Source organism: Manis pentadactyla, chromosome 9, assembly GCF_030020395.1.
Source record: "Manis pentadactyla isolate mManPen7 chromosome 9, mManPen7.hap1, whole genome shotgun sequence".
Lineage (NCBI taxonomy): Eukaryota > Metazoa > Chordata > Mammalia > Pholidota > Manidae > Manis > Manis pentadactyla.
This window is the reverse complement of record NC_080027.1, coordinates 108,597,250-108,621,538: the sequence shown is the minus strand read 5'-3', so window position 1 is coordinate 108,621,538 and position 24,289 is coordinate 108,597,250. Positions and strand designations below refer to the sequence as shown.

General features: G+C 53.8%; 1 protein-coding gene across 1 annotated transcript in view; it reads right to left on the bottom strand.

Moving 5' to 3' along the window:
- Positions 1 to 2,347: 2,347 nt before the first annotated feature.
- Positions 2,348 to 24,289, bottom strand: part of LHX4 (LIM homeobox 4) — a 41,066-nt gene continuing 19,124 nt past the window's right edge. Inside the window, exons 3-6 of the mRNA XM_036905917.2 lie at positions 10,038 to 10,240; positions 5,605 to 5,759; positions 5,129 to 5,300; positions 2,348 to 2,988 (exon numbers count right to left, since the gene is read on the bottom strand). Of these exons, the coding sequence (XP_036761812.2) occupies positions 2,594 to 2,988; positions 5,129 to 5,300; positions 5,605 to 5,759; positions 10,038 to 10,240 (925 nt within the window). The 3' untranslated portion in view covers positions 2,348 to 2,593. The remainder of the gene's footprint in view (positions 2,989 to 5,128; positions 5,301 to 5,604; positions 5,760 to 10,037; positions 10,241 to 24,289) is intronic.

Sequence of the window (24,289 nt, the reverse complement as noted above, 5' to 3'; positions counted from 1 at the left end):
TGCTTCTAAATGGGGTCCCTGTGTTTGCTGCTTTCCGAGGAGGTGGCTCTGGGGAACTTAAGTCAAGCTGTCCTAGTTTTCTGGCTGGTGCGTTGCCTCTCTAGGGCTCTTCCGGCTAGCCAACCCCTACAAAGGCAAGGCAGCGACTACCGTCCGCACTGCTCAGCAACTTCCTCAAGAGGCTCAGGTTATTGGTATGAACGACGAAAGCCTCCCATTCTCCCACTGGTGAATCGGTAGTGAGCATGGTTAACTCACAAAAATTGGTCAACTCCAGTTGATCTTTATGTAACAAACCATGCCCTACAGAGGGGGCCTGCCCCTAGAGAGACGCTCTCCCCATACTGTATTCATCAAAAATATGATGTGCTTCCAAGATCTCATGAGCTACTACACCAAATAGTCAAGCTGAGATAGCGGTCCAGGTGGGACAGTTTTTAACTGATTCATTACCCAGCTTGATCTTTCTTCTGTGTATTGTGAGCAGCCTGCTAAAAAATTGTGTAAGAAGCTGTCCTCCAAAAAGACATTTGTATTTTCCTTTCCTTCGCCCAGCTGCTTTCCTTGCATTTGTGTCTCCATCCCCATCTCAGCTGTTCACACTATCGGGGGATTCCCAGGAGTGCAGAATTGGCTAAGCTTAACACACCATCATCCCTGCACCTGGAACCTCATGAAGAAAGTCTACATTTGCAGACTCCCTAAGCAAGTATCACAGTTGCAGCATACCAAAAAATAAGGGCACACTACAAAATTGATCAGAGAAGAGGTGATCCCAGGAATTGACTGACTGCGTATTTTAAAGAAGCTCAACTGACCTTAGTTTAGTCCTGGAAAAGAGTTTACAAAAGATTCAGCAACCAAAGAAGAAGTGTTTATTTCTTCCTTTAGTCTACCCACCACATACCTAAACCTTTGCGGTCCTCAAAAGGTGATGAACCATTCAAAGAGGGAAGGGTTCTTAGGGTCTTGGCCTATCACTGCCTGTGAAAAAGGCAGTGCCTTCTTACCCTTTCCTACTCTCCTGATCTTATTTAAGAACATAGGAGGCTGGAAGGGGCAAAGCATTTCCCAAGGGGACTGAAAGCAGTCCCACCTGGCTGCATTCCAGTGTGCACATGGAGAACTTGCTGATGGACAGACGCATAGTGCACAACGTGGGGGCTGCAGCACCATGCCCGACACTATTTCCCGCACACGTGCCATCTGTCTCAGGGGTGGCAGCTCACAAAGCAGGGCTTGGCCAAGCCCTTGCCTCAGGCTGAGTGATGGGCCGTTGCAAATCTGCAAGCTGAGAGTCTGCGCTGCCTGTTGGCCAGAGAGCCTCTGTGAGCACAGGACTGGCGCGCCCCAGGGCCTGGAATGAGTCCAGCCAGCAACCCACTGAGCCACTGCCCAAGGACCATTTGCAACCATTTGGACAATTTTAGGGCTGCTCCCTAAATGATTGCCCCCAACCATGATAGGCCGAAACAGCACCGCAAGCACTCAGAGGAGGCTGGCTGTCCTCCAGCTGAGTCAGCTCACACAGCAGAGAACGCTCTCATTTTCAAGGGGCTGGGGAGGGTTGGCTGCAGGCTGGGGCGGGCTTGCAAGCTCACCTATGCGAGCTCCTTCAAAACAGACTCCGCATCATGTCACCCTGCAGGATGGGGAACTCGGAGACTGGCACCTGCTGACTGGGCTAAACAGACTGCAAGTTTGGAATCCAGATGTGTCTACACATGTGTTCACTGATTGTCATTCTCTTCTCTCCATGTTTTAACTTTGACCCCTTTGTAACCCACAGCCTGTCTTGTGGAATAAATGATATGAGCAAATTAAAAAGGCACATTGTGCACCAAGGGTACTTGTCAGGCAGTTGCTGTGATGGTCCAGGGCCCCTCAGCTCCAGCCTCAGAGTCACCTGCAGTGAAAGCCACTTCTTGCCATCAGGGATTCAGTGATACAGATGGGATTTCTTAAAAACCAAAACGGACAAATATTCTCTGGCTTGTACTTCTAGGGAGGGAAGAACTCATATTTTTCACAGCAGAAAAAAAGGGGAGAAGCGCCATGTTTTCAATATCAAACTGTGGCCATCAGCATGTTCATTGACCTTCAATAAATGACTTTTTTATTTTGAAAATTAGAGTTCAGTAAGGGAGGTCCAGAAATCACGTTTATTATACTCAAGGGCTGTAATGCCTTTACCTCAGGAGTCTCAGTTCTGGTGAAAGCAGTGGTCGGGAGAAATCTCCTGACACACCAGGCGGAGCAGAGTTCCCAACGGCCAAGGAGGCCTGACAGTCACCGGGTGCTGAGCACTGAGCAACCGAAGCCTGTAAGCGGGGCAGGGGAGGGAGCCCCAGGTGGCACCCTAGCGCTCTAGGCTCTGCGCCCTGTGCTGTGTTCTGAGGGGAGGCCGCTCTCCCACCACTTTCCCAGGGAAACACCTAGGACGTCTCTCGACCTCCTCGGGACCAGAGGACTTCCATTGAAAATAATGGAAATCCACATCGGTGCACTTTGATCCTTCAAAGGCAAGTCTCTTTTGATCCTTGAAGAAATTCTCCCAGGCCAGAAGGATGGGGAAGGTGGGGAGGAGAGGGCTTTAAAAAGGAGGGTGATCCATTTCATCGAGCCAAGAGGCTGGGCTAGTCGGAAAGTCGGGATAGCCTACACTGCTTCCTGTTGAGATGTCAGAGGTGGGTCCCCCAGCCATGGCTCGCAGCGTCTGGCTTACTCCCTGCCCTGCATGCGCAATGATGCCCAAATTACTGTCCACCGTATAATCCAGCCCATTGAGCAAAGGTGCATGAGATGGCAGGGACGATATGGAGGATGGAGACTGTGGGATTCCATAGGGGCTCCCATCCCTCAGGTCCTGATAGGATTGTCCTGTCCCGTCCACGGAGAAGCTCCCATTCATTAACTGTCCGCCTGTAACGTCCCCCACGTTGCCATAAATCCTATTGGTGTGGCCAAGTTCTGAGAGAATTTGATCCTCTGTGGACAGAAGAACGGAGATTTATTGTCAGCTGCCAGGACTCCTGTGGCCCCCTGTTCTGCACCACCTAGGAATACACATGAGCAGGAAAGAAGCCCAAGGGCAGCAGCCGCCTAGCTGCCAAGCACGAGTCAGACACCGACACATCGGCCTGGCATCCAGAGACTGACTCATAAGGGGAGAAACAGAAGAATCACCTGCAGAGACTAGACGCCCAGGTCCCAGAAGGCTGGACAAATGTTTGGTGAGTTTGTTGGTCCCGTGTGGCTCCTGTGCTAAGATGTAAGATGGCTACACTGAGGAATAGGAATGCCTGAGTTTGGTGGTCATATGTTATCCACCTCACCAATGGAAATTCTGTGCTCACAAGATTTAATCTGAAAGCTTTCAAGCTAGAAAAGTGCCTGGTTTCATTGGTTGGGAAACATCCAGGTCCATATGGTAAGAGAAGCTGAGGACCACTCTTTCCAGGTGTAAAAAGTCCTGGTGTATCTGGAAAAAGAGGTTCAGTATCAAAGGACTTGGTTTCTCTATTAAATAAGCTCTTCACTGGGGACAAAGTATGGACTTGACTAAGACAAATGGACCTTCTTGTTTCTTGAAGAATTTCATTAAGGGGATCTAATGGAATCTTTGCCACCTGGAAGAATTCATCTCTCCAACACAAGTGAGCAATTATAGCCTTAAGAAATAAAGGATTGTATGATAACCCAGAGAGACCAATGATATGTCAACCTGGGGACCCACCCACATGTACCAGAAAGGTGCTGCAAAACAGACTTAACAATCCTGTATGTTCCAGACATTGATTTCAGCAGCTCAGATGAGATTAATTGGCATTCCCAACCCTGCCAGGAGGACTGGAAGGTGAGTGTAAGGCCCATAAGCCCTTCCCAGAGCCCCACAGAGCAGAACTCAAGGCTTAGCTGTAGTCCTCCCAGGGCCTCATGCTGTGGCAGGCAGTGTGTTTCAGCCTCTGTGCACCGACTTATTCTTCTGCACCCACCTGGGCCTGTGCGTCAATTCCTACCAAAGCCTCCCCAGACTGGACTTCAGTACCCGTCACTTTTGACAACCTGTCCTAGGCCTGCTCCCCATTCTACCCATGGAAATGAAAAGTTGGTGGGGACAGCTCATGCCCTTTAAAGGGGGCAGGAATATGAAGGCTCAGCTCCACTGTAAAACAGTCATTATTCAGCCTTCTTTCTATACCTGTCATCCCATATAACAAGGGCCCTCTGTGGGGACAACTGTATCTTCCAAATGTAAAAATATGCTGGGCTTTCCCCAAACACATCCACTGTCAGTTATGTTCATTGCAACATTGGGAGATGAGCAAGGATGTGGTTATTCCCCATTCATAGATGGGGAAACTGAGGTTCAACAGAAGTGAACTGATTTGACAGAGCCACAACTGGACACCATGCTTCAGATCCCTCGCTCAGTACACTTCCCTCCCCCCCAGGAACAGAAGAGCTTCCACATTTGAGGACTCAATAAATGAGAATAGTTATGGCTCTTTGCAAACAACCTAAGGATCTAAAACATGCAGTAATTTGCGATTTTGCTGATGCACAAATCTGAATGTAGCGCATACTGCAAAGCTCACGTACAGGAGACAGGGCCCAGCATGGGGGAAAGGATTTCAGAAGCAAGACTGGCTCCCATCTCAGGTGCACCCATGATACTGATTTCCCCGGGCAAAGGGCCTGTTGGACACGTCCTCCCCTGCAGCAGGAGAGGAGTAGGGGGCCATGAGGGTGGGAGGGGAGGCCAGTGCCCCTGCAAAGGGAGGAAAGCAGGAGGGGCTAAGGGCATAGGCTGAGACAGCTGCCTGTTCTCAGCTACACGGGCTGGTGAGGGAGCCCCCCGTCAGCAGGAAAGGAGGGGAGGCCTGGGGCCCTCAGTCCCAGGGAGCCTAGCTTCCAGATTTCAGCAACAGAGCTCTCCTCTACTCCTTGTCCTGCCTTAAAGGGCCACTGCTGCTCTCCCCGACCCTTCACAGCAGGTCACAGGAAAGAGCTTGTGTCAGGAGGCAGTTATCAGAGCCTCAAGAAAGACCCCTCCTGAAGGTCAAGGATTACTGCTGCCCAGGGGCCTTCCCTAAGGCCTCGGCCTTACCCCTCCGGCCCCGCTCACCTCGGAAGCTCAGCTCACTGTCACTAACCCCGCAGTCCTCTGCCGAGCTCTCCTTCTCCTGCTTGCTGCCTCCCCGGCTCCTCTTGACGCTCTTGTAGAACTGCCCCCAGCGATGCCGCCCCGCATCCTTCTTCAGGCGCTTCTCCTTGGCCCTTCTGTTCTGAAACCAGACCTGCCACACAAGCACAAGGGACACACTCGGGGGGTGTCCACCACGAACCAAAGCCCCAGGGACTCCGAGACAGGTGTCGAGGCAGGGACTGCAGCCTCAGTAGAGCTCAGGGCCCGGAGTGCAATGTGCCCACTACTCCCACTGCCTGGGCCTCATCCACGGTCACGGCCCTGAGCCCAACGTCCGTAGTCAAAAATGCCAAGGGTGCGGAAACACGGGCCAGCCTGGGACACCCTCCTTCCTTGACTCAGGCCCAGCAGGAGCGGCAGGGGCCCAGGACCCCCAGCTGGCAAAGGAGCCTCACCTGTACAACCCTCATGTCCAGGCCAGTCTCGGAGGAGAGCTGCTCCCGCACGTGCCGGGCAGGCTTTGGGGAGTTCTTGTAGGCGTTCTTCAGCGTCTCCAGCTGCTTGGCCGTGATGGTGGTCCGCGGCCGCTTGGCGCCGGCCTCGGAGTCATCTGCAGTGAAAGCCACTCCTTACTGGGCTCAGCCTGCCTGAGGCAGCGGGCCTCACCCCTGCCCCTTCCTCTGGGCTCCTGCCTGCCGGGGTGGGGCAGTGGGAAGGTCCGGCCAAGCCCATTCCTGAGCCTCAGGCTTGGGGCCCCTGAAGCGAGGCCTCTCCTCAGCACCCTCCCTCTCCCTTGCCCCGCCAGCCCAGCCATGGGGCCTTGTCCGATGAGGTGTGCGGTCGACTCATTTCCGTCACGACAGACACGCTGGGGACACTGGGCGTCATCACCAGACCGTGAGGGTGTGGGAAGTCTGTGTTCCAGGGGGGCCCAGACGCCCCTGCCGCCCTCCCCTCCCCCCGCTGGTTCCCCGTGTCCGGCCTCGGCCTCCCGGCTGCTCTCGCAGCAGGAGTGACCTGCACTCTCACACTGTCTAGATGATGTTCATAAATGATGGGTCAGACCCACTAGTGCCTTGGAAAGGCAGTTCAGCGGATCTGAAACTTTTGAGGAAATAAGATGGATGGGATGGGGGGAGGGGTGGGGTGGATGAGGGCAAGTATTATCTCATGAAATTTATTTGGTGAACACTGAATGAATACGTGTGCTGAGCTGAAACATAAAATGAGTTTCTCAGTGTGAATCATAGTCAAAAATGTTTTTAAAAGCGCTGCTCAGTAGAATGTTCAAGACAACATGCTGACTGATCAACAGTCCAGTGGGTTTTGAGCAGACAAGCCTCAGGTTCCTGTTAATCAAAGGCTGGCTTGTTCTCAGTCCGAGTTAGGCACAGAGAGGGGCGCCTGGGTGTGCTGAGCAGCAGGCAGCCAGGTGCAGATGGCTTCCTCTCCGCCTCAGGACTTCCGTCCTCTGCAGAGCGCCCAGCCGCGAAGAGTACAGTCAGCAAATGCATCCCGGCCTCTCAGGCTGTCTGCTGCCTCCCGTGCCTGGCCTTTAAAGTGTCTGCTACATTCCTACCTTCCTCCCTTTCTTTTTTCTTCCTTTCCACTCAAGAAAACCCTCCCTTAGTAATAACAATCATTGCCAACATTTAGTAAGTACCTACTCCGTGCCTAGAGTTGCTCTAAGAGCTTTAAGTGGAGTCAGAAGACCCGGGTTCAACATTCCTGTTGAGTGAGTGATGTGGGCAAGTGCCCTCAGCCCTCTGAAGCCCTGTGTGGGCACTGCCATCATGCATTCTGCGGAGGTGGGGGCAAGGCCCGAGTCTTCTCCTCCCCTTGGGCTGTATTCTTCTCCAGCAGAGCCATTGTCAGCCTCAAACCCTGCCACCCAGTTTCCTCTGCGAATTCCTGGACCCCAAGAGGAAGGGTTACAGAGCCACCATGGCAAATACTGAAGAAAACCTCCAAAATTCTTCACTTTGAGTTGTTACAATGAATCAATCCCTTCTTCCCACACTTACAGCAATAACAGCATGATTACATTTGATGCAGATATGAAATAGTGCACTATTAAAATACCTATACAGTCCCTATACATAAAATTTGAAATAATAAAGCCACCAAAAAATTTTTAGTTCATTAAGAATCACTTGATTTCAAAATAAGTTGGCCTAGTGAGTTGGAAATTGTTTTCATCTGACAGATGGCAGCGCCACTGGGCTTTACCCCTGTCATCCTGGGGTGGTGGCCCACTGGTTCAGCACTACTGTCTACGTGCACAGGACTTTCTTTTTGTGATTATGGGAACTATTATACTGTTATTTTAACATTCACTGTTATTATCATTTAAAATCTTTTTTATATCCTATAACAATGTCATCCAAGTGTTCATTAAGTAGCAGTGGCAGTGCTGGTACTGAAAAATGTACCCAAAAATCAATAACTTTGGTGCGGAAGTTCAGTGTGATAAAACGCCATGAGGAGGGCCAAGCAAGACCATGATCGCCTAGGCTGTTAATTTAGAAGAGAGCGTTCTGCAGGGTATTAATAGTGCTGAGAAAATAAAAAGTAGCATTAAGGCAAAGATACACTTCACGGATTATAGATTTATGTGCTCCTAGAATACACCTCCCACACACACTTTTTACGTTAATTCCTAAGAGAAAATTAGTCTTAAAACATGTTAGTTTTGAATTATGCAGGGTCTCCAAACACTTGTCCCTGGCATAAAATGCAACCTGATTATAGTGAAAATGCAAATATCCAGGGAGATACAACAAATGAACAAAATCATTCACACTAAGGTGCAAATAGCTTATATTAGATCCTTTGTGTAGCACAAGGGAGGGAGCTGTAAGCCTGAAAGAGGGTTTAGTTTAGCAAGGAGGCATTAAAACATTGAAAGAAAGAAGCAAACATCCCACAGCAGACAAAGGTCCCCTGCAGCCCTATGGTTCACGCAGATTTTACAGGTGGAGTGGCCCTGCCTTGCTGATAGCTGGGGGCAGGAGGAACAAATCAGAAATACTGTGTAACCTTCAGCTACTTAAAAACCTAGAGCAGATCCCACCTCCCTCATTTAACATCCCATCCTGCAAGTGTCATCCTATTTAAGCTTCAGGAGACAGCACTGTGTGGCAGGTGCTATTATCTCCATGTAGAGCTGAGAGGGCAAGGCTCAACCAGTTAGTTACACAACTCGCCAGGGGACCCAAGTTCCTGAGTGACCAACTGAGCAGTGATGCCCATGAGCCTCTGATGCCAAGTCCAGAGCCTTCCTGCGGTCTCACAGAGGTCTGCTATGGCACAGATAACCCTCAATAGAAGTGCCAGTCCCACTGAGTCATTCTTGTCTCCTCAGCTAGAATCCCCCTTCTCTTGAACCATCCACAGCAACAGTGGGCCCCACACCACAAGAGCTCAGGGCCCAAACAAGGCCTCTGACAATGAGGAGCGGCCACAGCCCTGGGGAAGTCACGCAGCCTCAGTGTCTCTGGCACAGGGCGTCAGAGCTCCAACGGCAGCTTGGGGTCTGTGAGTCCATCTGCTTTGATGGCTGATACCTGACAAGACACTCTAATCTTCTGGGACATTATAATTGATTCCAAAGCAAGAGTTTTAAGGAACCAGAGCAGATGTAGACATTAAGGCAAAGAGCATGGTAATAGGCTTGAGGAGGCCCCAGAAAGAGGAGAGAAGAGTTGGGAGGCCCGTCCATCAGAAAGGCCGGGCTGTGGGCAGTGGGGGGAGGAGAGAGAGGAGGTCTCCGCCTGGCCTAGCACCCCTGACATGCCACCCTTCCCTCCTCCCAGCCAGCCACGCTCCTTCCGGCTGCCTCACCGAAAGGGCCCCTATGTATTACCTCTGCCTCCTCACCGCCACAAACCCTTTATTTAAAATTGCATTTATTAAGTGAAACACTAATTTCTCCAGGTATCGATCAGATCTGCATAGCAGGTATGTGGGCCCGGGAAAGATCTGGAAGGACATACATGAAATTGTTGCAACTTTTTTTTTCCATCAAGCCCAGAGCTGTCAACAAGAGCTGCTTTCTGCAGTGACAACCGGAGCTGGTGAAAATTCTAGTCAAGGGCAAACGACCTTACTGTTTTGTGAGTTTGTGTTTGAGAGTTTCAGGTTGAGTTTGGCCAAATTCAAAATTCACAGCCAGGGTGGCGGGCACAGCAGCTGTGGGCCCAGCTGTGAGTGAGGAGCCCCAGGTGGGGCTGCAGGCGGCGGGGGTCGGGCTTGGGCTTCCCCAAGGGAGCTCAGGGGAGGGGGGGCATCTGAGCCCTGTCTATGCTCTGGAAGGCCCTGGAAAGAGCCGGTGCTCTCCAGGAACATGGCACTGGAGGGCAGAGCAGCTGCTGCCCAGGCTCCTGTGTGGAGTAGATTTCCCAGGTGTGGCTGCTAAATGCTGGGATATCAGCCTCGGGCTGTGCAGAGATCTGCAGACTGTGACCAGGGGCCCTGAGGTGGTGGGGGAAGGCAGCCGACTGGGTGGGGAATTACGTGGTCCAGCTGGAGTCTCCCTGAATGTGGAGACTGGCTGAGGCCTGGCTCCATATCAGGGGCTTCAGGAGACACAAGGAGTCATCACCCCTAAGTGCCTGCCCTCAAGAATCCCATCTGCCAAGGGAAATAGGTAACTACACAGACAACAACCAAGGGCAGCTTGAACCAGAGCTCTCACTGCCTGAAGCCTTCGAGGCGTGGGGGTGCTGAGGTAAATGTGCACCCTGATATAAGACTAAGGAGCAGCCCCAAGTATCCACTGTGAACAGAGCAGGGCCCTGAGGATGGGCAGCTCCAGCTCCGACTCAGGCAGGCGCCCCCCAGGCGGTGGGCACAGCCTGACTGAAGGTCTGGAGGCAGGACTATTTACCATTCTGCTTGGCTGTCTCGTAGTCCTCCTTGCACACCAGCCGCCCATCCTCCATGAGGTAGAACTCGTCGCCTGTGGCCAGCTGCCGGTTGCAGATGATGCAGGCGAAGCAGTGCAGGTGGTAGACGAAGTCCTGTGCCTTGCGGACCACCTGGGTCGGGGGGATGCCCTGCTGGCAGGCCGTGCATTTTGTGCCGAAGCGCCTGTCAGGACCAGAATGGATCAGAGCACACAGGGGTGTCTGGCTCCCCTTGATTCCCCCAGCCCCTCTCCCACCCACCACTCCGGGGGATCCCCAGGCCTCAACCCCTGGGCAGCCCAGTGCTTACTGGCTGGTCCCCTCCACCTCCAAGTAGGCTCATGGCTTTGTGCCCAGGCTCATTAAGCACAGAAGGAAGGGGCTGCATCAGAGACAAGAGTCTCCAGAGCCTTTTCCAAGCAGGGCCCCCAGTTGCCTAACTAACACCCCGTCAATTCACTGGGGCCCCAGGAGTTTCCAGTCCCCTCTGAGTAGGCGGTCTCACCCTCTGCCCCCTGGTTTCTTCAGCTTTGTGGTGAGGCCTAGAGGACCAGCCCCACAGGGCAACTGCGGTGCCCAAGGGCTGGTATGCTTAAAGCCTCCTGCAAACTCCTTTTCACATGGTGCCCATGGGAGGAGCCCGTGTGGCTGGAAACAGCGCACACCAGCATCCACTCCTGAGCTCCAGAGAAATCACACTTCGGCAGCAGAGCGGGGCTTCTGCGAGGGTCTTTTCTCTCCCCTGCCTCTTGCCTCCATCCGGCACAAAGTGCTGGTGCCAGCCTTCATCCCCTCCCATGCACCGCCCCTGCCATATTGTTGGCTGGGGTGGGCCTAGGAATCTGCTTTTTCACGCCTCTGCACCATTGGAGCAGGGAGTCTGCAGACCTTAGTTTGAAAAATGCTTCTTCAGACCCTCCCTGGTCTACACCTTTTGGACCAGCACTGAGACAAGAGGAAGGCACCCACTGCCACCCTGGGTCAAGGTTGCAAAGGGAGAAGTAGACACACTGAAAATACAATCCAGTGGGTTACTTAAGCCCCTTACCCCATTCTGGGCATAGACACAGAGCCACACCAGTGGTTATAGTGGCCAGAGGGGAGTTTTGGGGCCAGTGTAGACGTGGGTGATGAAGGGGGGTGCTCCACTGCAGGTGAGCCTTCCCTGCTTCAAGGAGGGAGGCGGGAGGGGTTGGGGAAGCAGGGGCAGAGTTTAAAACAGCAATCAACCTAATTATTCATGACATTTCACACAGCAGAACTTTATCTTCTTCAGGATGAAAGACTTCGCCTAATGGATCTGGGGAAGGTTTGATTTTAATGGTCCTTTTAACTAATGCTTATAGGCAGCCTGATTTCCCCTGAAAGGACAGTACATATTTCATCCACATTAATACCAAATAAATTAATTATGGTCATGGCTATCATGATGAATCCCAGATTAATGCAGAATGATGGGTCTCTTGTGCAGTAATGATACCTGCCGGGGGCTGCAGGGCCCAGAGCAGCTGGGCCAGCTGCAGCTTCAGAAGCCCCCCTCCCAAGGACTCAGTGTTGCAGGGGAAGTGGGGGGAGTCTTACCACCTGTCCTAGCTGGGTAACCCCTAAAGAGCCGGAAGTGTGGCCCAGTGCCTGCTCTTCTGAGATGAGATCTGGGAAAGGTCCTGGGGCATGAGGCACTGAGGTGTCCAAGTGGAAGGGCCCCAGATGTTTGCACTCTGGGGGTGCCTCCTGGTTCTCAAGGAGGTGGCATGGGAGCAGGCCTAGAGAGGGCATTCTCAGCATGAGGCTCAGGATGGGGTCTGTACACCACCCCTGAGTTATTCAAAATTGTGCATCAGGAGAAGGTCTGGGTTTTCATCAGAATTTCAAAGGGGCCTAGGACCCAGAAAAGTAGAGTTAACATTTGTTGAATAAATACATCATGAATAAAGAACACACTTTTAGAGGATGTCTGCAGAGATGGCTAAATCTGAGGATGGAGAACAAAGTATACAGTCAGTTCTAGACAGTTCTATACCTCCCAGAACACAGGTGGGAACCAGGCTCGGACAACTGCTATCTAACCATGTTGCCTGTGTTGAAGAGGAAGGCATGCAGGCACCCAGCTTCATCCTGGGAGTGTGTGCGTGTGTGTATGTGTTTGGGGGAACAAGGAGAAAGGAAGCCTGTGTGCATGTTACTAGAGGGTGTTTTCAAAATGCCTGTGGTTTTTATACCCAGTCCAGGCCACTTCACAAAGCAGGTGTTAAAAATGAAACAATTCCTAAAAAAAAAAAGAAAGAAAGAAAGGAAACAATTCCTTCAGCGTCCTCCTCACTGCAAACCCTTCCAAATGAACCACCCAAAATCCAGAGTGTCCAAATCCTTTGCTGTAAGTGCTGCGCAGAAGCAGGTCCAGAGAAGACCTAGAGTTTTCCAAAAAAGCAAGTCCTCTCTTGCGGCCAAAACAGGGCCACAGAGACTGGAGGGGGAGGAGGGCTGAGGGGAGACCAAGGACCCTCCAGCAGCCTCTCCAGGGGAGGGCCACAGCGCTGTCACCACTGAAAAGCAGGCAGTGGTTCTCAGTGACCAGAAACCCAGCTGACACCAGAGCCCCGAGACATGAAAGATAACGGGGGTATGAATTCAATCTGCATACCGACAGTGATTCATGCATGAGGGTGGCAAGAGCACAAGAAAAATGAAAAACAAATGGACTTTCCCACCAGCGTTTTTTAGCAATTGAAGCAATTTTCCTGATTGTGGGATTTATACCCATGGTAAGTGGAAGTTGCTCCTTATTACCTTTCTCCTCTGGAGCACAGCTGACGGGCTCCCTGCTGAGGGGGCTGCCGTACCCCGTGGCCTACAGGGTTCTCCCAGCATGGCCCAGCCCTGAAAGGCACCCCCATACCTCTGGTCAGAGCTGGGCTATCCAGAATAAGGTGCTGTTCGGCGGTGCCGGGGGTGCGGGGGGCAATGAAGACACTGTCCCTGAGTTTCCAGATCTTAGACCAGCCAGAGTCACAGGTGACATACCATGGATGGCCTAGATAGGCCACATGACTGGTTCTGTGACCAGCAATAAGGAGACGACTGTGGTTAACATTGCCTGGTCCAAATGAGGTAAGACTGTGAACTTGGCCACTACACAGAGGAGCAAATAGCCTGACCAACCTGACCGAATTTGAAAGATGCTGGGAGTGGGGGTGGAGCTGGACACCAGCCACAGAAGAGGCTTCCGAGGGACTTTCCAGGCCATTGCCCCTCATCCCATCACTGAGCACCTACTGTATGCAGGGCCCAGCCCACATGGGCATAAACATCACTGGCCCGCTTACCAGAGGGACAGTCTCTGCTCAGCCCTGCCTGGCTAGGCCTCTGGGGACAGCCAGTGTCCCCAGGAAAGGCACCTGGAGCTAATCCAAACGACAAGAAAAATGCACAGGACTTGCTAACGGTTCACGTTAGTCTCCTCCTCAGTCCAGCATCACTGGCTATTCCCTTCCCCCTGCCCAGCATGGAGCAGGCAGGCGACAGGACCCACTGAGTAAGTGGGAACGCATGCGCGCTCCTTAAACTGGTGTCTGAAGCATCAGCAAAGGATCGACACTCAGCTCCTTCAAGGCTTTTCTAAGGGAGTTGGACCCCAGGCTTCACTGAGGCCCACAGTTCACTTAAACAGAAACTTCCCACCCTGCTTTGCTGTCATCATAGTTCACTTTCCACCAATGTCCCCCGAGCATTGGGCTGCCTTCCAACAGCTGAGAAACTGAGGCTGACTGGTGATGTGCCGGCTGCAGCCCACACAGCAATGGGAGAGAGAAGCAGGGTTTGAACTCATATTCTCACAGCACAGCTGGCAGACAGTGAGCGTCTGAGCAGCAAACATCCCCTGAAAGCTGGTGTCGGTGGGCCTACCGGAGAATGGAACTCCGGAACGGGGTCCTGTCCCCTCAAGCATCCCCAGCGGCTCTGAGCCACTGAGCGTGGGCTCCCACCCTGAGGCACAGGGGCTGCCCAGGACCCTCTCCCCAGGGCGGCCACCCCTAGCACACCAGCCAGCCCTGCCTCCACGCTCCAGCAGCCGCGGCAGGCAGACAGCCCAGGCATGCTGCCCGGGAATGCACCAGACTCCCAGCAGATGCTCGGGGCTGCCCCTGACCCCAGGAAGGGCCCAGGTCCGTGTCCATGGTCTCACTCTCTGCTCCAGTGCTCAGCCTGAGTTCCCATTTGCCCGTTTATCTGTCCCCACCAGCTGCTCGTGACAGGCCTGCTGGGACCACTCTCGAGGGCAGGGACAGACCTGAGGTGTTGGGATCCTGCAGGAAGAGGCCAACAGGCAGGCAGTGCAGGCACCACACCTTCTAGAAACAGGTGCATGTAAATCCTACACCACAGATGTTCTGACCCATTCCCGATCTTAAGTTCTGTCCTATGACCGAATATGTCCATATTCCTCTCCCTGAAACCCTAGTAACAGCAGTGCCCACTGACCAAGCACCACCTGAGCACCCCTTTTGGTCCACTGACCAAGTCCTCACCCCCAGCCCTCAGACCACAGCCCCGCCGCCCTCCTGTGTTACTGCTGCCCAGCACCGTCCTTTGTCCCCTGACCAATGCAGCTTCTGTGCACCACCACTCACCGTCCCTCCTGCCATGATTCCTGGTCACCAATGGTCCTTCCTGCACCTGCCCCCTCAGTTCTTTGACCCCCTGTTCTGGAGGTCACAGCCTCTGCCGTTCCTCAGACTCTCACCCCCAGGGGCTTCCCGACCCTGCAGCTGGCAGGACCGGCACCGCCTCCAGGAATTCCTTCCCATCATGGCGTCCTCCAGCAACCTCTTCCTGTCCTTGCAGCACCCGGCAGGGACTCTGTGGCCCGACTCACTGATCCCTCCCTTGCATCAGCCTCACCTCTCACCCCCTCTCACCCCATCCCCCGCCCTCCACGTGGCATGTCTGAACAGAGCAGAGGGACACCCACATCGCCTCAGCAACGGGGCTCACTTTAAATGTATGACCCTACCTCAAGAGGGCCAGGGACCCGGTGCACCTCCCTGCCCCACTCACTCTGTCACCCTGCCAGATACCAGCTCTCTCTCAAGCCCTCCATCCCTGGTCTCAGCTGGTGGCCCAGCTTCCTATTTCCCAGAGGAAATAGAAGCTCCGAGGAAAGACCTGCCACGTGCTCCCACCATCCCGTCCACCCACCCACTTGCCCCAACTTCACTCCCTACCAACGAACTGTGTTCTTACTCAAGGGCGACCACCCACTGGGACAGAGCCCATTCCTTCTTGCCTAATAAGACCACCCTTCCAGCAGCTGCCCTTTGCCTCCCACATCATTAATTTTCCCTCTACGTGAGCCTGCCCAGCAGCACACAGCATCTGTTACTTCTGCCACATCTCCCTCCATCTGCCACCCATTTCTCTACTCTTTTTAGAACAAAACTCCTCAAAAGAGGGCTCTATACAGAGGGTCTCTACTGCCCTTGCTTCTCTTGAATCTACTCTGATGGTTCATTTTATGTATCCATTTGATGGGGCCATGGGTGCCCAGGTATTTGGGCAAACATCTGAGTAAGTCCTTGAAGGTGTTTTTGATGAGATTAACATTATAATCAGCAGCCTGAGTAAAGCAGATTGCCCTCCTGAATGTGGGTGGTCCTTATCTAATCAGCTGAAGACCTGACCTTCCCAAGAGTAAGAGAGATCTTCTCTGCCTCCCTGCTCTGAGCTGGGACAGCAGTCATGTCCTGCCTTTAGACTCAAACTGAAACATCAGCTCTTCTTGGGCCTCAGGCCTGCTGGCTTTTGGACTGAAACTGACACTGTCAGCTTACCTGGGTCTCCAGCTTGCTGACTGCAAATCTTGGGGCTTCTCAGTCTCCAAAAATCACATAAGCCAATCCTCATAATAAATCTCTCTGTGCACACACACACACACACACACACACACACACACACACACACATCCTATTGGTTCTGTGTCTCTGGGTGACTCTCGCTAATCCACACTCCGATCAACACAAACTGCACATGACACGTCATCTGTGACCCCAGCATTGCTCTCTCCTTCCTCCTTAGAACACAGTACTCGCTTGGCCTCAGGACCCAGTGCTCCGGGTTCCATCGGCAGCCTCCCCTCCATCCCCCCACTTCTTCTTGGCCAGCTCCCCTCCCAAGTCCGTCTCCAGCCCAGACCTCTTGCCTAACTCCAGACCGGTACAGCCGACGGCTTCCTCAGCACCTCTCCTTGGACATTGTGAGCCAAACTCCTCGCTGCCCCAGAACTGCTCCTCCGCGGTCTTCTCCGCCTCGGGGATGGTGACCTCACTCTAACAGCTGCGCAGGCCGAAAGCCTTGGACACCCCCAGTGCTCCGTCAGCAAATCCTGCTGGCTGTACCCAAAACTATATCAAGACTTGGACCTCTTCTCACCATCTCCACTGCCACCTCCTAGCTCAGACCACCTTCACCCCCAGCCCCCAGAGGCGTCCTAATGGGTTTCCTGGCTTCAGCCCTCACCCACAGTCTCTTCTCCGCACAGTAGCCACAGTGATCCCAGGCCGATCATCTCACTCCTCTGCCCAAAACCTTCTGGTGGGTCCCCTCCCACAGAGTAAAAGCCACAGTCCCTTTACAGGCCACTGAGTCCCCCACTCCTGCTCGGCCTGCTTGCCCACCCAGCCACTCGGGCCCTGCACTGGCCCCTCCACCTGGACCACTCTTTCCCCAGGTACCTGAGCGGCTCACTCTTGCCCTTTCCACAGCTCTTCCCTCAAATGTCGCCTTCTCCAGGGGGCTTCCTTGGCCATCAGCCCTTTCCCCTCTCCAAAGCTCTCATCTCCAGCGGCTCCGTGTATATTTCTTGTTTGTTTTATTGTCTTTCTCCCTGTCGAGAAGCCCAGCTCATGACAGCAGGGGCTGCATCTGTTTTCCTCACTGCTGCATCCAGTGCCTAGAGTGGTGTCTGGCCCAGGATATGTGTTCCGTGAATCTTCAGTGAACAAACAACAAATTGCCCAGGCCGGCGGTATGCATTAATACATGTTTCTCATTTGTGGGTGAAGAAACAAGTTCAGAGAGGGTAGGTAACGTGCCAGAGGCCTCACAACCATAATGGTGGAAAGAGGATTTGAACCCAGTGCTCTTCCTACTTGGGAGGCAGGCAGCGGCGGCCAGCCCACACCCCCCCAGCCTCCCGTGTGTGGGAGCTGCCCCCGCACTGCACACCATCCCGAGGAAACAAAATACTGCATAACTTAATTTTACGTTTTAATTGCTTGGTGGTGATTTACTACAGGCTGTATTTTTTCCCACCTGACACTTCCCTACATGTATTTCTTTTATCTATCACCACACTTGACAGGTAAGCTGCTGATATTTACTGTTACTGTATGTACCAATATTTGCAACATATATCACCACCCCAGCCATGTCACGGGCACATAAAGTTCTGCCCAGGAATGGTCAGCCCTCTCCAGACAGAGGCAGGAGCTGTATTTGGAGAAGGCCTGACACCAGAGAATGTTAGAGCCTTGGGGAGTGGGGACACAGTGCCCCCACCACAGACACACACACACACACACACACACACACACACACACACATATTTGGAGAAGGCCTGACACCAGAGAATGTTAGAGCCTTGGGGAGTGGGGACACAGTGCCCCCACCACAGACACACACACACACACACACACACACACACACACACACACCAGAACTGCCTCTCAGTGCTCCACTTTTTATTTGGGCTTCTTAACATAATGCTTTTCCTTTTAACAAACATTCAGTATTATCTAGAGGTGAATGCTACTGGAAAAGCTTTAGAACCAGTGACTAGTCCAACCCCCTCATTTAACACAGAAAGAAACTGGGGCCCAGAGAGGGGTGGTGACTTGCCCAAGATCATACAGCTCAGTTACTGCCAGAAAAGAGGCTAGAGCCCAGATCTCCCCTTCCTTCTGCTTCCCCCCCTTCCTCACTGGGGGCAGATTTACTTCTCAAGGGGCAGTGGATGACTGGGATCCGACCCTCTTCTACAAGAGTCCAGAACACCTCCCTTAATTTCTGTAAACACACATCAAGCATGTAGTATGCACCAAGCAATTACACACTATCTCATGTAAACGGCACAAGAGCCCTTACAGGTAGTGCTGAGTCCCTTTCCTAGATCAGGACCAGCTGGGAGCAGTCCACCACTGGCTCAACAGCACTCTCCCTCCCTCCACCCCTTTCCTGCAGGCACCTAACCTGCCCTCCCTAATCCAGGCGGATTTTTCTCAGTCAGGGTGTTAGCTCAGCTGTTACCAAATTGCCCTGTGCAGAAGAGCCACCTAGGATGATGCCCCACATTACCCAGATCCCTCTCTGCTTGGGAACCCCATTTCCACAGCCCAGATGCTATCTGACTCCCAGGCTGCTGTTTGCCTGAAAGCAGAGATGCATCCCTAACCTGATGCTGATGGGTGACCCTGGTGCAGCTGCCCCACGGGCTGCTCTCTGAGAAACCTATGCAACAGATGCTCTTGGTGCCCCTGTGGCATCTGCGGATTGCTTGTGGATCCTGGAGTCCCTCAAGACCTAAGTGCTCACTCTCAGTGGTGGTGTGGCAGGCGCTGTGACACGCACAGCAGTGGAGTCCGGGGCCAGAGGCTCTGTCGGCCCCCTCACGCCACACACAGGCCCACCTGCTGCTCTGACCCACTGCTCCCGCTGCTGAGCCCCACTCTGGGCTGTGGCTTCTCCTCAAGTGGGGCTTCCAGGGCCACAGACAGATCCCCAGGAAGCAGAGCGACAAGCCAGAGATGCTCTCACGGGACCCCCTGGTGACCTCCGCCAGACAGCCGGCAGGAAATGAGGTAGAGCTGGACTGCAGCCTGCATGCCAGCTCCAGGTTTCCAGGAGGCCCAGCAGGCAGGCACAGACGGGAGGGGCACGAGAGGGTAAGGAGAGGCTGGCAGCGGTGCACTGGAGTGGTGACAGGGCCTGAGAGGGGACAGAGGCAGCAGGAAGGGAGAGGGCATTTTGATGGTGGGAGCCCATGGCATGGTACCTGGATGGCCGGGGCCAGAGGGGAAGAAGACAGAAGGATGTGCCTCGGTGACGGAGAGAACGGGGCCCCGCTGCTGGCTGGTGTGTTTCCTGGGGTAAACAAGTCACCCACATGTCCCACATCACCCAGGCTCCTCTTTGCTTAAGGACCCCTTTTCCGCAGCCCAGGTGCCATCTGACTCCCAGGCATGTTGGCAACTATTTGGTTCCAAACAGATTCCCTCATGGCAGAGAAGTCTCTGGGCTGCAGGTTCCCAGACGTCAGGAGGCCTTGGCCGGAGGCTGGGCTCTCAGAGGGTGGGCAGGCACAGCGGAACAGTGCTCCCAGCGGGCAGACAGATAATCAGGACTCATCACTGCCTGATATACAGCCTCGGGTCCCCGGGGGAAGCTGCTTGGCTAAGTAATTGCTTCTGCCTTGATTACAGGCCTTCGCAAATGACTGTGGGCCTGGTCCCACCAGTGTGTTTGAATTTTACAAATGTCACACACACAGCCACTATCTGGACCGTGTGATCGTTACCTTAAGAGGTTTAATTTGCTTAGTGAGGGAATTAGACTATAAACTATTCAGAAATTATGGAAAGTCACACGTCAAAGAGACCCTCCCCGTCTCAGTTCCTTAAGCATATTTTGCTAGAGTGTGAGCATGTGTGTGTGTGTGTGTGTGTGTGTGTGTGTGTGTGTGTGTGTCTGTGCGGCCCAGCAGGTGTGTAGTTATCAGAAATAACAAGTGGCTTGGCAAGAACCTGGCCCCATATTGCACCCATAGCCAACCCTAGAACTGAGATGGTCTTTTCCTGGGGTAACAGGGTATAAGCAGGCTAGAGGTGGTCACATGAGCAGAGCCGGCCCCTCTGGCCAGAGATGGAAACCCACCCTGGGAAGTGAGGGCTGAGGGCTGCAGTTAACTGCCGCCAAGCTCTGGACCACACGGGGCTCCTCACAGCACCCCCACACCAAGAGGTGGAGAGTCGTTCCAGTCACCTGACCTGCCATTGCCACTAGACACAGGCCCCACCTCCCAACCAGGACCCCAGTCTGGCCCAAAGCCTTCTGTGGCCTCTGCCCCCAGGACCTCCTTCTCTCTCTCTTTTTCCTGCTCCCCCCCGCCCTCCGTAGACACATCATCACGACTTAGTAACACGAGCTACTCATAATGACAACTGCTAAGCCCTTCCTTCCCTCATCTTTCTCAGTCCTCACGGGTCTCTTGAAGGGATCCCTTTTTAGAGATGGGGGAGTGAGGCTCAGAGAGTCTGATGCCCCCAGTTCACACTGAGCCTGGATTCAGATCCAACGCTCATTCCCTCTGTGAAGTCTGCCTCAAAGAGAGGGTGAGCAAGCCTTTCCCCTATTACCTGATGCCCTGGGGGGCCATGCGCAGCTGAGGGAGGAAGGCCCTGGTCCCTGGAGTGACTGGGTCAAGGCAACTGCCCCTGGCCAGAGCCAGGGGTCCCGCCTGCATCCGGCCAAGCGCAGAGCACACCGGAGCTGAAACAGGCTGTTCTGAACTGCGGGGATAAATCAGCATCTCCTGGGCTCCCAAGGACGCCTGTTACCTGCCCTTGGCTGACAGCCGTGCTGCCTGCCTGGAGATTGACTGACTGGGGGAGGAGGCGCTGGCAAGGCGCAGAAACGCCTGCCAGGCTGCAGCCCGCACAGCAGCCCCCTGGCAGGCAATGTGGCAGTCCTCCATTCCACCATCCCGTCCCCAGGCAAAGTGCCCATCTCTGCCTGCCAGGCATGGTGAGGGCCCCAGGGGCAGGGGCTCACCCCCAGAGAAACAGGGTTGAGAAGGAACACCCTGGAGTGGCAGTCAGAATGCCTCTGACTCTTCCCCAAGTGCCCCCGCACCACCCAGCAGGCAGGTGTGAGCACAGGCTCCTGGTGGCCGGGGGTGCAGCTTGAAGCTCCCTACAAGCCTGGGGTGTCCCTGAAGGCTGTGCTTTTCCTAAAAAATTTGTATGCGTGTTGCCCTCACTTTGATCTATAGCTCTGTTTGTTTTCATATCATAATAATCGCTGGTTTGTTTCCCAAACCTTCATGTAAATCAACATGGCATCTTTACCCTGTGTTTGTCCCCAGCAACCTACATGTGCCCTCCAGCTCTGCCAGGCTACCCCCACCTCACCTGAGGAGTCCTAAGATGCAAAGTATCCCCTCAAGGCGAAGCTCACAAAGCTGGGGGGAAGGAAAGGGCTGGGAGACCAGGAGGGGTGAGCACAGACCCTGCCCCGAGGAGAGTGCGGAGAGCCCGGCGCCCTGGCGCTGCGGGTCAAGCTGCCACACATCAGGGCTGGAAAGCCAGAGATATTGATAAGGCACCTAGCAAAGTGCTGGGCACAGTTTGGTTACTATCTTCTTCCCTTTTCACAACTCTGGGTCAGAATGAGCAAGCATCTTGAAACAGATAAAGAATAGTGCTCAGAAAGGCCTAATCACACGTTCACTGCAACTAATAAAAGGCAGACGAGGAATTCAGTTAACCTCCATTTGGGTTCGGCAAACCACTCTCATCATAAGATGACTCCCTTCTGTGAAGTGCTCCTGTGTGCTAGGCCTTCTGAAGCAGGCAGTAGTAGCATTCCATTTTTCCTGAAGAGGACACTGAAGCTCAGAGATGTTAAGGAACTAGCCAAAGGGCACCCAGCCTGTGCTGACAGAGCTGGTACCTGAACCCTTTCCTGAAGCAGAGAACCTGTCCTGTCTTCACTGCACTTCAGAGTAATGGAGCTGCTGAGCTCCTCCCAGGCCCCCGTCATTGGGGAGAAAGAGACCCAGAAGTCCTCCTCCCAGACCCCCGCTCTCCCCAGGCCCCGGTCCCTCTGCAAGGAGGTGGGAGACCTGGACACACAGTCCAGAGAGCGCTTGCTCAGCACATGCAACACAAGGCACTGCTGGCCCCTTGGCCTGCCGCCAGCCTGTAGTCGCCTCAGAACTGTGCTGCATTAAGTCACCTCAGTGCCTCTCCTCTTGGGCCCTAGAATTTTATTTCCTTTGCAGAAAGAGGAATGGAGAACCCAAGAGACAAGAACAACAAACAACAATGTCCCTGAGCAAGACCAAGGTCAACAGCCCCTGACGAAAAAGGCAACAACCACAGAGTACAGCCTTCCAACAGTACTGCGTCTGTGCACACGCCAGCATCGCCCTCTGCTGCCAGGCACCAGAACTACCTCGTCTCCTCAGGGCACAGGGGCAGAGGGCGGACCTCCAGCTTTCCCCCAGGTCCTCCCTGACTTCGGAGGGATGACCCACCGTCAGAAGGGCACTCTTCACATTGCAATCTTGATTCGCAAAAGTTCACACAGGATAAAGGACACCATGCAGTTGTGCAAAGCAGTGGCCCTGCCTCTGCTATGGACAGAGATTTAGAATATTGATCTTGGAATGCAGGACCACAGCGCTGACCAGTAAGGTCAGTGAATCCTTCCCTGTCTCTGAGCAGAACTGTGAGGCAGGTATCAGAAAAGGACAATTATTGTTCTCTTTCTTGTTTTTCTTCTTTCTCAAGGAGCACAGAGAAGAGATTCTCCCTGGTCTGGCCAGGCATCTTCCAAATCCCAGAGCTGGAAACAAATTGAGGTCTGACGGTGAATTCAAGTGCACAGCACCTACCTTCCCTCTCACAAGGCTGCCAGCAGTGGCTCCTGCAGCCCAGTCCTCGGGGGTGACCTCGGGGACTGCCCCACCCCTCCTGTTCTGCCCCATATTCTCTCAGCTCACAGTGCCGCCTCCCTGCACACATCCCAGGGTGCCACCTGAGCATGTATCTAGGGATATTAAGTGAGGTGTAATGGAGCAGATAGCCCAGCTCTGTGACCAAGTCACAGCCTGAGCCCCAAGTGGGCAATGAGTCCCAGACCCGTGGGAGTGGGGCGTGCAGCCGCTCTGACCTGGACAACTCCCTCCTGGCCCCTGGGACTCGGACTTCTCTACCAAACTGCGCCTGCGGCCTCACTTTCCTGTACCAAACAGCCAGGGTCCCAAATTGCCTGTAAAGCCAAGTGTCCTCCCAGGGGGCTTCTGAGCTGACCGATCTCCACGTCTTCCGTTGGCAGTGGGAGAAGCCCTTCAGCTTTCCATCTCTCTCCGCACAGTTAATGATCTGGATTCAGCACTGAATCTGTGGACAGCTTCCCTGCTTTACAGAAGGATCCAGCCCTGAGATTGGGTCATTTTTGGAAGCAGAGCAGTCCCATGGAACAAGAATAACTGGCTAAATAACAGGCCTGTGTGTTTCCCAGGCAGCCTGAGCCTCATGACTCACAGGACACTTGTGTGAGGTACGGAAGAAATGGGTCACCAAAGCATGTGGTTAATTGACTACAAAATCTAGTCTTTGCAGCATCAAACCTATCGATGGCCCATGGGTCAGGGCCAGGTGTGAATGCTGGGCACAGACAAATGAACCACTAATTTGCCTTCCCACAAGCCAACTAGGAAGATCAAGCAGGTGCGTGAGGAATGAGCAAGACAAGGCAGGTCACACAGAGTCACCAGGAGAAAGAAGGGGCAGGGTGGCCATGTCTCTGTGGGGCTCCCACTCACCGAGGAGCTGGACTCATGGCCATGAAAGATGGGGGCCCCGAGGGGGTGGGCATCATGCCTGCAGGATGAAATAGTGAGGGGCAGAGTGTGGAGGTGGGAAAGTGCAGAGCGTGCCTGGAAAGGGGCTGCCACGCTGGGGGGCTTCAGTTACCCAAGGAAAGCCATGAGCAGGCCGTAGAAGGGAGGGCAGAAGGCTGTGATGGCACAATGCATCCAGAATATTCTGTAGGCAGAGAGGGTCCTGCTGAAGGAGAGGGTGGTCAGGTCCTGAGCTGTGAGGTAGGACTGCGGTCGGGTGGGGAGGTGCGTGGGGCTAGAGCGACGGGAGGTTAGTCAGGAGGTTACTGCTGAGCAAGGCCCTGGAAGGATCCAAATGAGGACCACGGCACGGGGAGGCCGTGGAGGCAGGGGCCGGGGCACCGCCTGGGTGAGGAACTGTCCCTGTTACTTCTGGTCGAGGGCTTACGGCTCACAGGCCCATGCTGATCCTTCCCTCATCCCTCCTCTGGGCCCTCCTGAGTCTAGGGGTCCCTCTGTCATCGCTGCTTCTCCCAAACCCAGATCCACACCCAAGCTGCTACCACCGCCCCCTTCCCAAACCCAGAGCAGAGCCAACCAGCCAATGTCCAAACA